The sequence below is a fragment of the Anas acuta genome, chromosome Z, assembly GCF_963932015.1.
Source record: "Anas acuta chromosome Z, bAnaAcu1.1, whole genome shotgun sequence".
Taxonomy (NCBI): domain Eukaryota; kingdom Metazoa; phylum Chordata; class Aves; order Anseriformes; family Anatidae; genus Anas; species Anas acuta.
Window position 1 is genome coordinate 24,221,799 of NC_089017.1, and position 15,926 is coordinate 24,237,724.

General features: G+C 32.5%; 1 protein-coding gene across 4 annotated transcripts in view; it reads right to left on the bottom strand.

Annotated features, from left to right (window-relative positions):
• Positions 1–15,926, bottom strand: part of RFX3 (regulatory factor X3) — a 132,441-nt gene that overhangs the window by 24,339 nt on the left and 92,176 nt on the right. For 3 of the 4 annotated variants that reach the window (XM_068667950.1, XM_068667949.1, XM_068667947.1), the window contains 6 exons: positions 14,465–14,539; positions 10,195–10,376; positions 9,489–9,608; positions 2,273–2,394; positions 926–1,038; positions 50–165 (listed from right to left, as the gene is read on the bottom strand). In XM_068667950.1, the coding sequence (XP_068524051.1) occupies positions 50–165; positions 926–1,038; positions 2,273–2,394; positions 9,489–9,608; positions 10,195–10,376; positions 14,465–14,539 (728 nt within the window). The remainder of the gene's footprint in view (positions 1–49; positions 166–925; positions 1,039–2,272; positions 2,395–9,488; positions 9,609–10,194; positions 10,377–14,464; positions 14,540–15,926) is intronic. The other variant, XM_068667948.1, reaches the window with a different exon arrangement.

Consider the following 15,926-nt stretch of genomic DNA (forward strand, 5'->3'; position numbering starts at 1 on the left):
TATTTTACACTTCCATTAAGCAGTAAACAAAGACAAAGTATCTTCTGACCTTGGTTCATTAATGGTAGTGCCATCAGGTGGAGTAGAGGGAGAATAGCGCCAGAAAGTTTGCCACAATTTTTCTATCAGGCTGAACTGAAGATTTACTACCACATCCAGTATTGCCTGAGAAAATAAAATGCAAATACTGTTTGTCTTCTACCCAGCTTCTCACTAACCCCAACTTCAACTAAAGGTATGGCTTTTTTTCCTTCAAAACGTAGTGGAGCATGTGCAAACTTTTTATTTCTGAAGTAATAAATGTTTTAATATCTTCGATATCCATGTATTATCCAGTAGTATAAGCTGGTGTGCACTGACAGTAAGACCAAGTGCACATGCAAGGAAGCCTCCAGAAATGAATGCAGCCTACATAAACGCATCACAGGAATTCAAGCCCAAAAGACTGTTCATGCAAACATAAAGGAAACCTGCTATTTTATTCATTGTAATAATTCAGATAGGTTCGAAAACACATTTGAATAATTTTAAAATACATATTTTTATCCAATATGAAATGTGTTTTAAACTTCTCAATGTTTCTTTAATGTGAAAAAAGTATTGTTTTTAAATGTAAAAAAAAAACTTTTTTTTTTTTTTTTTACATTTTCCTACTAAGGCAAAGATCTACATGTACAGTGTGAAGTTTAGTTTCTCTAAAATTTTGAAATCAAATACAACTACTTTTCATTCTCCAGAAAATTTTATTTATATATTATTCCCTGTGAAGGGGACCTTCCAAATAATCATAGAATCATACAGAATCATATAGTGGTTAGGGTTGGAAGGGTCCTTAAAGATCATCTAGTTCCAACAACCCTGTCATGGGCAGGGACATGTCCCACTTGACCAAAGCCCCATTCAAAAATATATATATAGGAGATACCTCACAGTGCTCTCGATAAAGACTCTGCAGTGATTTGATGTCCTCAAAGGTAGTACCATCTGGTAGAGAAGATATTTCAACTTCTCCAAACTCTGGAAGTACTCGAGATGCATCTGTTTCCATGACAACATAATGAGAGAATACTATTGTGAACAGTGCCTATTACAGTATGATCAGGAAAAAATTAAAGATGATACAAAGAAATAAATGCCAAAAGGCCATAATAATCAAAGTGAAAATTCTTTCATACCTGTTTTATGTTAATATTGTAAAGAAATTCAGACAGCATTTAAAAAAAAAAAAAAAGAAAAAAAAGAATGATTCTTAAAGATATAAAAGCCAGGTAAAGTACATACTACACCTAAATAGAAAAAGTTAAACCAAACATGCTCAGGATGTTACAGGATGAAGAAAAATATTTATGTCAATGTATAAAAGATTAATTGTTGAATAGCTTTTATCTTGTACGACTTGTAATTTCTACGTAGTCAGGCATGAAGTGTCTTAGTAGACTCAGTAATGTATCTTTTGTTTGTAATGTGTGATTTCTGTATTTGTCACAAATGTTTCCAAGAGAGAAGCTGATCTAAGGGAAAACTGCTGCACTAAAACACATCTGTAAAGGGCAATTCAAAGTATTTTAACAGCATCCTTGTGTACTTAATGATTTCCATAATAACAATACTAGGCCAACTCATTCAGTGCTTGAAAATCCTAACCGCTTAAGTGCACAACAATCTGCAGTAACATAGACAAAGAGTCTTTTTACATTAACAAATTTCTAAGTTACTATTTGTTTTCATTACTGAGAAATTTAAATGCTTAACTGGACCAATGAACGCACAATTTGCAGAGTTTTAAACATGAACCCTGAGGTTCTAGTTGCAACTGTTTCTCTTTCCACTTAAAACACTGAAGTACACTTTCAAAAGAGGGTGGTTAAACTACAACTGTAATATACCCCCCCACACACATACACACGTTATTAATCATCAAAATGCACTTTAACGACCATGCAAGGAACAATTGTTATCACAGGAATTTCAGTACACATGTCTACATAGAACTGCACAGCAACTGTATTGTGATTTATACAATGTTAAATACACCACACAATCACCGAACGTGCATATTTTTAATTTCATACTTACATGATGCACATTAAATGTTACATAAAGCTCACAACAGAAAACATGTTATGTAATTTAAGTACCTTTTTCTGCTGTTGTCAGTAAAAATTGTAAAGAGGACATTATAACGTTAGAAATAATTCCTGTACTTATGTGACTTGATATCTGCAGTGGAGGTCATCTAATTTATACAGCAGAATAAAACATGCTTTCATACCTAAAAACTGTTGATGATGTTGACTTTGGGCAATTACAGTTTGTTCAACAGACGTGCCTGTCTGTTGACCACTTCCTGTGAAGCCATCTGCAACTCCATCCACTTTCTGCATAGGCTTATACCTACAAAAGTATCAAGTTTGAAATTAACCCTTTTGTTCACGTCTTCATAAATGAGCTCATACAGTCTATGTTCATTCTGATTTCTCCATCTCAAAATAAAATTTTGAGGAAAAGTAATAAAAGAATGTATCAAAGTTTATTTACTTTGTAAATAACAGAAGAAACAATTACTAAGGGAACCTAGAACATTACCAACAGAATTCATGCAAGTGATATTACAGCACTAATACCGATTTATTCTTCAATTCAGCTTAGGAACAGCATACCTGTAAGACCAGCTCATTTACACCAAAAGAAATGAAATATTTCCCTTTCCAAATGGCACATCTTCCAAGGAATTAAGTATTATAAAACAAAGTTCTTGTTACCTTAAGAAAAACAGCACTATTATCTGAGGACAAAACTGAAAGATCTTGAAATGCAACAAACATATCTTATAAACACAGAAGGCCTGAGAAAGCTACTTGGAAAACTAAATCCTCCATTAGTCACATATCAGAATCTTTTATAAAGGTTAAAAATCGCAAGTATTAAAATGGGAATGTTAGATTGGATGGTCAAGTGTTGTAAGACATCATTCTGGTAGGCAGAAGATCCTGCCTGTGACTTGCATTAAAAAATAAGAATTTACTCTGTCCCAGTTCTTAATGGTACCATGTTGAATACTTTGCACTTCAAAACTGAATTGTAGCCAGCAGAGAAGGAAATAAGTGAAACTCCAAAGCTGAACAGGATGTGTTTTAACTACCACTCAAGCTTGAATTGCTGTGCAGACTGTTCAACTCCATGCTAACTTCAGAATAGTGAAAATAAATTCCATACTAGATGCACTACTTTGAGAAGCAGTTTAATCATTTGGGAACTTTAATTTTGTTCCTGATAAACATACAATAGCAATGCACTGTGTAACTACTAAGACTGTACTTTAAAAGCAAGTTCCCATGAAAAGCATCCATTCAGTATTCTAGGCATTCTTGAAAGGAATTTAACTATACAATAAGAAAATACAGAGAAAGTACCCTTTTCAAAGAGAAAGACTCTTGGCCTGATTAATAAGAAGTTTTATAACTTCAGGAATGTCAAATGCTTAGGGAAAAAAAAAAAAAAAAAAAAAAAAAAGAGAGAGAGAGAGAGACACCCATACCTATCCTATCTCTAGGACATTTATATTAAGTTTCACATTCTGTAATCATCCAGTGTAAAATCCTGAGCCTACTGAAGACAGAAAGGAAGCTTTAATTGACTTTAAAAAGACTAAAATTTCACTTATGGTATCATGGTAGCACTAAACTCAGATGGTAAATCTCCCTGTAATCCAGGCCATTCAATTCATCTAGGAAGAATTCTTAACTTCTCTCTCATTATGTATTATAATTGCAAATACCAGGCAGACCAACTTCTATAAATATTTGTATTTCAAAACCTCTAAGACAGTTCCAATACTTTCTTTAAAATTTATCATTTTACAGACCCTTCAGCTTTTGAAACATGATTCAAAATGTTTTGAACTAAAAATGACACTCCTTTAAGAGTTTTTCAGTTAGGAAAACAAAACGAAACAAAACAAAAAAACACCTTTAATTAAAAGTAAAAAAGCCAACTTAATCCTTTGGCGCTAAGAATCAGGATTATCCACCTTCTTAATCTGCTGTGCTTTACTGAAAATATGCCAGGCAAAAATCCTAATTCTGGCACTATGACAGGGGACTTGTAACAGGAATTAACCATTTTCATTAGAAAATCACTTAAACCAAGGAATGAAAAAAAAAGAAAACATTCTTTGCAGGAGTATCAGATGAAACATACACAAACAGTAGTTAAGATTTTTAGATCTGCTATTGTTTATGTACAGATGGAACTTCGTCAGTTTAGATGAGAAAAGGCTCTCCACAAACCATTAGTTAAATTCTATCTTTTTTTGATGCATTGAAAAAAATGGTTAGAATTTCTTAGCTAGTAAAATTATTATGAAAAAAAAATAAATCTAGACTTTCAGCTTTGTTTTCCTATTCTAGCCCCCTACTAACCTATAATTTATTTAATCTTTCATCCTTTTCTTTTCTTTTAAACTACAACGTGCCAGGAGACCCGGAGTTGAAAATAATACCTGATTTTACATGAATATTAAAACTTTTTAAGATATTTGACCCGGAAAGGACACAATTTTAATTTTATATAGGTTAACATAAACATAGCAAAATTTAGCAAAGTTTTTAGTTAATATCAGAGATTTTCTCAATTTGTGAAAAGCTACGGAAATCCCTCAAAAATCTGAACATCTGACATCAGAACATGAAATTCAAAAGTGATGCAGAATGATATACTGGTCTCACTACGCAACTAATTTAGAATACATCTCCATTGACTTCCACCGTCTAACTCTGAAGAAAGGTTATTAACAGAAAATTCTTCTCCCACTGCAGAACAGATCAATAAATACTGCCTAAAATTATTGTACAGCAAACAATTAATATTCATTAATAAGGCAGAAAGGGGAAGAATAAGAAAATATCTGCTTGATGTGAAGTGCACATACAGGACAAGAAAAATCTGTAGGTCAAGAAGCAAACAAAAACAAAAATAAATTAATAAAGTAAATAAATAAATAGGAGCCAAAACGGACCGATTAAGTCACAAGACGGACACAAACCAGCAGCTTTTTCAGTTAAGTTTTCAGCAGATTTGTTGTTTGCTTGCACTGTTGCCTTGTTGCCAGTATTTGGATTTTCCTCTAAGTATTAGAATCTAATATATTTCTGAAAAATTCAACTCATGCTGTTATGCAATTTATAATATTCTTTCTCTTTTTTTGTTAATAACAAAAATTTCTATCCTTCTAGCTTGCTCAATATATGTAGGCGTTGTAGAAACAAACAGAACTAAGCTCTAAGAATATGCTTGCATTTCTCATTTTAAATCTATTATTGTGATTTATCACTAGGATTTCAGTGTCACCCAAGTATGTAACAAAGTGGTGACCTTATGGATAACAGTGTGTAACGTATGGTAAAGCATTTTAGTATTGTGTACAAATAAAATGTTCCCATTAATGCCAGCAGGGGGAAAAAATAAACTTTTAAAACTAGCAGAAAACAAGATATTTCAAACAGTTTTTAATACAAAAGGCAACACTTACTAGAGTTAACTATAGAAAAATCAAAAAAAGCCAAATACTTTAAACATTTATTGCATAAAAAGTTGCAGGTAACAAAGAAATAACTGAGGAATGTTAGAAGTTTTTGGTATTGAGATCAAGTTTATACCAGTTGCTTTCTAGTATAAAGGAAATAACACTTCCAAGTACACTGTTGTGAAACATTATAAACCCTCAAAAACATGCAGGCAGTATTTTAATTAAAGCATGGTTGTCTGAAATCAAATAAGGTAGAACTGCACAGAATTTAAAAAAAATGCAAATTCAACGTGTGCACTTTTTAAAAAAAGTCCTTCTTGGTTGCTGAGATAAACAATCTAGAAGGTGAAGCAGACCTTTCTAATTCCTTAAGCCACAATCAGCTCAGCACCCAATCATACTATATACAAAAGGTATGTCCTTGATCAAGAGAAAGGCTGTGGGTGTTTTCTGAAGTATTCCATTTGGAATTTGTTTAGTAGTTTATCACTAAGTTCTATTATTAATCATTTTAGAATACTGTCTCAAGAAAATTGTAGATGAGTTTACAGATACTGGTATTTTGGGGCAGTGATGCATTGATCTGTATCTTCAAATACAAAAATGCTATAACATGTAGTTTCTCTGCTGTTCATAAATCCAAGCCCTCTTTTAAAAGATTAATAAATAATTGTTGCTTTGGACTCAAGATAGCTTGGTTTAAAAGTAATGTTTGACTAAACAGTATATTTGGGGAACACAAGAAAACAGGCAAGAGAACAGTACCAAAATACAGATTATTTTCTACATAAAATAAATATGTAGGGTAAACAGCATCTATAGAAAGCACTGATTGATGTGTTCTGATTAGAACGCTAACAATGTGTTAGCTTAATGTTACAATATGCAGTATAAAACAATATATTTATTGTATATATTAAAAAATATCTTAGCTGACTGTGGAGCTCCCATAAATAAAAGGAACTACAACTTGTGTATAGAAGTACTGAGATATATATCTGAAGTTAACCCGGAAAGCTGGAGGTTTACTCATGAAAATAAAAATGGAAACATGAAGAATGCCGTAAGGAACAGATAAGTGTGTCTATAACTATTTGCTGAGAGTAAAGCATAAAGATAACTCACCTCCTCCTAAGCTACAAGTTTCTGCTCATTATGAGCTAAGAGAGAAAAAAATAAAAAATAAAAAAATAAAAAAATGGAACTTGACTTTAGGGAGTGAGTCTCTGATACAACTGTCTGGAAATGACAGCTTATGGAAAAGATATCATAAGACTATACTTTAAAGTTGCAAGTGTTTAGTGTCAGACGTAAAATTGTACAAGTATACCCGGCAAAATATTTGGGTTGGATATTACTTCATCTCTTCTTAATAATCTTTCTGGTTTCTTGGTGTCCATTTACCATTTGTTAGCCTGCATTTGACCCAGAACTGATGGATAATATAACCATTTAAATATCCTGTTTTTTCCTACCCTGAAAAATGTCTGTGAGCAGGATAACAGAGGCAAGCCAGACCTTCCCTTGCAAGTCTGAGCCATACAGCAGGTTCAGCTGAAAGGCAGGGTGTTAGCTATTATCTTCCAGCCAAGACTAGTCGTTAACTGCAATTCTTCACCCCAATTCATAGGTGCTTTAAGTCTCTTGATCTATGGTTGTTGTCTCCAAACCACTGTCTCAGCTGGAAGATATGACTGTTAACATCTGTGATTGGTAGTTACTGTTTTTTTCCTCTTACTGGAACAGAGAAAGAGTACTCCCACAGCTAACACTGATCACAACCAAGACTAAGCAACCAAGAGCATTACCTTGCATCTTAAAATTTATGTCTGATAAATCTCAGACCACGAATTCAAGCCCAGGACAAACTGAACATGACCATACAGGAGTACTTTGGAATAGCCAAGTTACACAAATGGAAAAGGTGCATGACCCTCAACTTAAGAGCAGGAACGAAGGAAAATGATTGGTAGCATATATTCAGTCTGCATTTTTTGCAAGAAAGGACTAACAGTGTTTATCCAATTAAGAGGTGATAGAGGTGGAAGAATTGGTATGACTAAACAGAAAAAGTACTGCCTTGTACTTTCCAAAATGTACTGTCTTACTCACTGCCTTGTACTTTCCATCCTTAATCAACATCTTTACCTATTATCGCAACAAAGTTTAAGTGTGGTATGAACTGAATATGAAAGGGAGCATGCATGTGCACATGTGCACACATGAATCATGGGTTGATGGAAAGATAAGCACAAAACGCTACACAATGTATGACTTCATTCATAGGCCAAACTGACCTAAAAAGTTAAGAAAAGTTAAAAGAGTTTTAAAAGAGTTAAGAAAACGCTGCCAAACATCCCTAGCTAAGGAAAACAAGAGAACTATGCAAGATATATGGTAGTACGCAAAACATTAAGGCAAATAGTAAGGAAAAATTGTGTCCACTCCCAAGAGTCATAAAATACAATTTCAAAATCACTCTGTCATTGTGAATTAAGAACACAAAAGAGGTGGTGATGATTTGTTAACTGGCATCCTTTATCTTCCATGTCCCACACAAACAATTCTGGTTAGGTAACTGTGGCATATATCTTGGGGCATGCATTTGATTTTGAGCATGAATGAATAAAAACCTGTAAGTGAATGCGCTTAAATGGATAAAACATGCTTTTCTTAGAGCTTTTGTAAATAACTATCACCATAGGATCCTGCAGTTAGTTTTCTAACAAGAACCTCCTGTATAATTGTATTGGAAGAAATCTCATACATCCGTATTATGCTCTGCACAAGATGGTTAAGACCATATACGTTACCACGATTATGTTATTTAGTGCTTTTACTACTTCAGGAAGTGATAGCAAAATCATTCCAGATCAGAGTGATATCTGAAGACAAAATATGCTTCATGTACTATACCTAGACGTTCACTCAAATGTTTCTTTTTTTTTTCTTTTTTTTTTTTTCTCCAATGTAATAGCTCTAAAGATGCCATCCTTGATTTGCTGCTGTTCCACTGAAATCATGTTACATGAAATCAGGCATCTTAGATATTTCACTTTAGTGTAATACGGGAGGCTGGTGACATCATTCAACGAAAAAGTAATTTCAAAGAAGTGTACTGACTTCCATTTCCCCCCCTAAAAATGTCTGTTCAATACAGGTTTTTCTATATGCATATCTGCACATTCTTTCACCAAAAGCATAGACCTCTGCTGTCATTTTGACATTTGTGAAAAAAATTAAAATAAAAATCTCCTTCAGTCTTCCCAGAAAAGTGCCACTGCTTTCAAATACTTCAGAGATTTCAGAAGATCCCCAGTAAAAATAGATGCTAAGAGAAAATACACTTACAGGCAAACTGTTATGGTCATCTTTGTCCTTTGCAGGGAAAAGAAATAAATGTCAAACTGAACTTAACCATGAGCTCAGTTAATAAGCAGCTTATATATAAAATTGTATCATATTAAAAACAATAACATTTAAAATTCAAGGTTTTAATGCTTTTCATTAGATTGTGGTAAAAGAACTCAAGATAGTTTAAAAGAGTCTGGTTGTATCACATCTCACTTTTTATTATTAATTTTTGCAGGTTTATTATGATTTCCAGGTCAATATTTTTTTATGTTGACTGATGTGTGACTTGAGTGACGCCAACTGTGTATCTGCAGTTGCATAACAGCGAACTTCTGTTTTTCTATTGCCCATAGAAGCTGTGGAGGAAGTATTTATGACCAGGTTCAATGGGGCTTCCACCTGGTCTAGTGGAATGTGTCTCTGCCAATGGCAGGGGGGTTGGAATTAGATGATCTTTAAAATCTGTTCCAACCCAAACCATTTTATGATTCTATGATTCAAAGACAGGAAGTGAACAGAATTCTCATTCGAATTTTCCATGTAAGAGAACATAAGGCTTTATGAAGTAGAACTATTAATAAGTATTCATCTTCATTTCACACTTTACCTCTGTTTCTGCTGCATGGGCTGTTGTCTCATAGCCATATATTGCATGTCCTCTTGTAGTCGATTAAGAGGAGAGTCTGGCTTGACACGAATCCCATAGTAATGATATTTGGAGTTGCCCCTTTATGAGAGAACAAGCACTGTAAGAACAGTTTTATGCATATATATCACATTACTTTACAGTTTACATTGACAGGAATATTATATCCACAAATTAGGCCTGACTCCCCTTTTATACCTGTTTTTTTTTTTTTTCATAGATGTCATTTTACAACCTTTGGGCAATTAGTTCACTCTCTCAAATATTACCCAGAACTTTACACTTAAGAGAAATAATCATAATTAAAAAAAATAAATTAAAACCCACAAAACTAACACAAACAACAACAAAAATAATAAATGCAACTTCTCGAAGTCATGAAGAAACACAATCCTGAGTAATTTCCAAACACAGACTGTATTTTATTTATGCTTATAAGAACATGCAGTGTAAATATAAAAATGTAAATATATTAACCATCAAAATCAGGAAAAGTAAAAATAACATCTGGAAAATCATAAAACTGTTTGAAATTAAGAGACAGACCCGACATGCTGAAAACCACTGTAATGTTTAAACAGTTTGTTTCTTGAATAGCAGACAAGTTTGTTACTCACAGTTATTGCTTGCATTTTCTATTATAGTTCATAATTTCATTAACACAAACCTAGTTCCAAGTCTTCGTGTCCGTAATCCCATGAAGATTGACCGTATGAGTTTTCCAAAGGAGGCAGCATTGACTGGATCCAACTTGTGCTCCTGACAATGTCGTAAGTAATGGTTGTAAAGGGTACTTCTTGGGAGGCTCACTCCTTCTGCAGTTTCGTAATTGTCCAAAAGCCACTGAAGCTATATGACATATAAAACAGGTGGGAAAAAAAAAGGTAAATTCATTATTAATTCACTAAAACTTTATTATTATTACTTTATTATTATCTTAATCATACAACATTAACTTATGACAGTTTTGAAGTCACTCCTCAAGTGTACTGAATAATAACTTCATTTCTATACAGGGATCCCAGAACTGCTAGCTACATCACAATCCTTTAGGATCTCCAGAATTACCAAGAAATAGTGGAACTCATTGCACTTGTGATCTCAAGTAAATGTCTATTTTGTAAAATACTTTTGATCAGTACCACACAGCAACTACGGTTTGGAGACAAACTGTTAATACTTCACAGAAATACAATCATCAAGAATGTAATTCACATAAATTGCACAAATAAACTCATTGGATTAACAATAGTTAGCTGATGCATTAGAAAATGTGTTTTTCTTTCCCTGCTAATAAAAAGACTTTAGAATACATAACTGAATAGGATTTATATTTTTTTTTGCTCTTGGATTCAAAAAGAAAAATGCTATTGCATATAAACCAAAGAGCAATTTAGATAATAACATTGAAAGTAGTAAGGGGTACAATACTCCTCGGTTGTAGTCTGCTTAACTTTCACTTCCAGGAGGAACAGAGTGAGGTGAGGTTCTTGGAAAAACATGAATATTTTCTTATAACAATGGTGGGTAATTTTGGCAACATGAAAGAAAAGACTTTAACATCACTGGACTTTGCAGACAGCAAACATAAAACACCTCTAGCTGCCAATAATGTGCAAAATAGATTTAAAAAAAAAAAAAGTAAAAAATGACAATTAAATACTTCTTGATTTAACGATAAAGGACAACAAGAAAGGAAATTAGAAATAGGTAGAAAGAGGTTGAAGACATTCTTAAGTTTCACTGTTTCATTTTTCTGGCATATTAATATTTTCCCTTTCTTTCTCCAGCACTTGCTATGGTTTCAGTTCTCTGGAATCCTTTTTTAGATTTACCTTGAATGATTTGAAAATTTTGTTTTCTGTTTGGATTTTATTTCCCTTTTTTTTCCTAACTATTTAAACCAAAATATTAAAACTGAAGAAAAAATGTAATTGTTAAAATAAACTCTTGCTCAATGTGTATTGAGCTGCTAATTTCACTAATGACCTGACATAAGCCTATGTGAGCTTAGAAACAACTGTAATTATCTTTTAACTTTGCATTTTATCTTTGTTTTAAATCTATGAGTACATTTATATTAATTTAAATATATATTAATTATAAATATATATTATATAACATGTCATATATTATTAAATCTATAATTAAATCAGAACAGATAAGAAATGTGAAGTACTCTTATTTTATTTTACTTTGGTTTTCCCCAAAGGGAAAAATTGTTGGACAAAAAATATGCATATTTCTTTCCAATTGAGTTCTGTATGTAGTATTAAAGACATTTTCTTCCAGATGGCTTATAACCTATTAGGATTCACTTTAAGTGCACTTCATTAACAATATCATTTTCCAACATATGTTATTCAACTGTATCTTGGCTGCCAAAACCACCACCACCAACACAAAAACAAGAACAAAAACAAACACCTCCTACTCCTACCCCCCAGCTCCCACACAAAGATATGTACAATGTAAGAATTTTTGCTCCAGGAGTTACTTCAGTAGCAAAGGTTTGGAATCATTTATTAGATTATAACCTGGAAGGAAAAGTGCAGTTAATATATGATTTTAAAAAGAGAATTGTTTACAAATATTACAAATTTGCTGCTAAGTAGCTTTTAAGGTTTATTTTATTTTTTTTTTCCTCACAAGAAGAAACATAATTCTAAAACTGAGCTTTTCAGGTTTGAATTCTAGTTTTTTAATTCATCGTGTTTACCATACTGTATGGGTAACATTGGTAAAAGTATGAAATATTTACAGAGTCAGACCTGTTAAATTGATTCTGACTCTGATTGAGCTGTAACATTCACAAAACATTAAACTACCAATTAATTTAATAAGTCAGACTCATGCAGAAATAAATCAGGAGAGAAAAGAAGAGGAAATGACAAATTCCCTACAGTAAGCACACATTAATTCAGTCAAAAAATCCCAGAAAAACCTAATACAGATATCACAACGTGAAAACCCAAAGACTTTGTATTTCCCACAAATTAATACATCACCTGCAAAGTGAAAGTTACTACTAATTAAATGTACAATTTAGAATTCTATTTTAAAACCTATTAAAGCCAATTCTTTTAATAAATGCCAACCACCAGTAGAAGACAAAATTAATAAGAGCTTAAAGACACAAAGATCAAACCTGTACTTAAATTCCCTCCATATTGCCTTTACTTGAGTTTAAAGTCAATAAGCATTGCTTTAAATTAGGTAAAGTGGCCAATAAATCTCATCTAGATTGTATTAACTTATTTTAAAATGACTGAGGCTAAGGAAAATTTGATTGCCAAAAAAATACACACAGGGGTTGTTGTTTTTTTCCACTCCACAGAATCAAAGATAACATTCCCATCAGAATAATTTTGAAAAAAAATTAAGAGTCAAGAAAGGAATAGCATGACGACACTTCTGTAACAGTTGGATGCACATAAAATTAATAGTGATATTAAGTAGTAAATAGTCCAGAGAACTGGGAACTAGTGGAATACAGTAGAGGGTTTACAGGACCTTATTTTATATTTAGTCTCAGTTTTGTAACAAATTCTGGACTTTGTAATGGGATTAAACATAAACTTATCAGCTAGTGGATAAATTCAAGTGCTAACACAACCTTCTGAGATTTTGGCAAAAAATGTAACGGTCTCTTAACAATGATATTTAAATAATTTTAATATTTTTGGTTGTCCTATCTCCAAAGCAATTCTTTTATAAAATCAAAGATGTTTACAAAAGAACTAAAATCTAGAAGATTGAAATCTAAAAGTCCTTCTGTTTCATAACTGTGTAGTATGATTTTCCTCATTAACTTTTGTCATTTTCTAAACAAACTAAAAAACCCAACCAGCCAACCAATTAAACAAGAACAAAAACACACAAAAACTTAAGCACAAAGCAACAAAACAATTCTAGCTTTCATTACAAAATTACCAGACCCATTAAAAAAAAAAAATATCCTGAACTAAATCCTACTTACATGTACATTTTTAATTTGATTTTTGAGTGACAGGCTCTATAACCACATTTTTAAATTAAGACCACAGACCAAATTTAAATTTCTACAGTAAAGCAATAAAAAAATTTGAATAACCTACATAAGTTAGGCTGAGAAGTAAGAAAAGAGGCAAGATGAATATGAACCAATCAACATGGAAAAAATATCAAATACAAAAATAAAAATACTGACAGAAAAAAAGCATTTCAAGAAAGACTAGGAACTAACAAAGTAATATTATTTTTATACACTAAGTTTTAAACTAACTTCGGTCCTTTTTCCTTTCATGTCAAAGTTACATTTAATGGTTTTATCACTATATTTGTTTTTTTACACATATATCTTCTAGCTTCCTATGTGGAAAATTCTTAACTGTTAAGATTTTCAAAGTATGAATAAAGAGAAAGACAGTTAAGTGTACTTCAGTCTAACACACTGCTTTCATTTTTTTTCCATGTCATGATACGGATCTTTAGAATTCCTAAATCATTTCATGGTGAATTGTCTAGTTAGAATAAGTGAAGAAAAATCTAAAAATAATCAAAAGATATTTAGTTGTGTTGTTTGCCTCTTCATCCTTCACATGCCCCCAAATTAATACAGAGCACACAGATTGTTCTTGGTAGGCAACTTTCTTGAAAAGCTAGCTAATGAAGGATCATTTGAACATTACCTTGACTTTTACACTATAATCTGCAAAACAAATTTGTTAATTTGTGTTAATGCAGGTTTAGAGCCTTCGAAACAGATAATACAGTGCTATATACCACAAAGACATTTAACCTGACAAAATAAAGCCATGGGAGATGTAGTATAAGGTTACAAGCAAATAAAATGGGAAGATTAAGACTGCAAAGTAGTAATAAAATAAAACATTTAGAGGCAGGCTAAGCATGCAGAACAAGCAAGAGAGAGTGTATGTGAAGAAGAGACAACTTACATGGCTGTTGAGAAGAGAGCTTCTGTGAGTGGACAGACCATCAGACTTTTGCAGTGTCTCAATCGCCATTTCAATCTGATAATAGATGTCATTAAAAAAAGGACTCAAGACAAGATAGTAAAAAAGCCTGATCAGAGAAGTTTTGACAGGTTGCTTACAGACCAACAGAAATGCCTCCTTTTTTTCCTGGCTAGGACATACGTTCTAAAAGGCCTCATTCCAGGGTCCCCTTGAACACAAACTTCCCCAATGAGGTCAGAAAGGCATGTTGTTTGCATTTATATAATAGGATCACAGACTAAACCCATTTTACTTTCCTTCCTGCTCAGGAAATTATTTGAAACATATTAAAAAAAAAAAAAAAAGCAAAACAAAACAACAACAATAAAGCAACAATGACTGACTGAACAAAGGTATCACTAATAAAACAAAACAAAACCAAACAAAACCTAAGCAGAATTTTAAGAAAGGTGTCCATATGTTTTTCCTTCCAAATCAGAAAGAACAGTGTACAGCTTGAAAAAAAACACAACTGAATTTGAAACAAAACTTCTACTTTTTGCAATAACAAGCACATCTCATCAACCCCAAGTAATTCAACTGGTTTTCTGTCATTAGCTTCAATGGGACAGGCTATCGCTGTAACTGACTACTGCAGCAGCACATTCTGAATATTCCCAGCTGTCAAAACAAATGGAAACTCAGGAGTCACACGGACTACAGGATCTAGCCTTTGGAAAAAAAGCTTTGTTCACAATAATTTTGTCTTTTAAAGGGAAAAGAACATCACACCGCTAGTTAAATATACAGTAGTTATTCTCCAAATGCAAATGTATAAACACTCTCACATCCATTCCTCTTCTTTTCTCTTTGAATATCAGCGGATCTTTTGATGTTCCATAACAACAGCATTAAAGAATAAAATTGGAACCTAACTGTAATTTAACCGAGCAAAACCAACATCGAAAATGACAGAGACAATAGGATGTGCAATAAAAGGCATATAATTAAATAGCTACATTAAATGGCCAAAACAAAAGCAACGAAAATGTCACCTATATTTTTAAAACCACTTGTCATTCTCCCTGTACTTTTTTCATGAGCCCTTCCTATCCTACTTCAAAAATCACAGCACTATCCAAAGATTTTAGGCATATCAGTATAAGATTAATTAATTCTCCATATACCAGAAACTGAAAAATACTTTGATATTCCAATTTACTGTACATATAAAATTAGCTTCTCCCGTCTTCTTAAGAGAATGACTGACCGATATTTTTATTGTACTAATTATAAGAAATCATTTATTGTTTCTTTCCTATAACTACTTAATATTAAATATATTAAACTTTTATAGAAGTGCCTTGAGAATATGTTATTATTGTGTAAGAAAATATACTCTGGCAAGGAAATAATTTAATATTCTGATTTATTCCTGTTTCAATGGAGAATACTAGGAGGT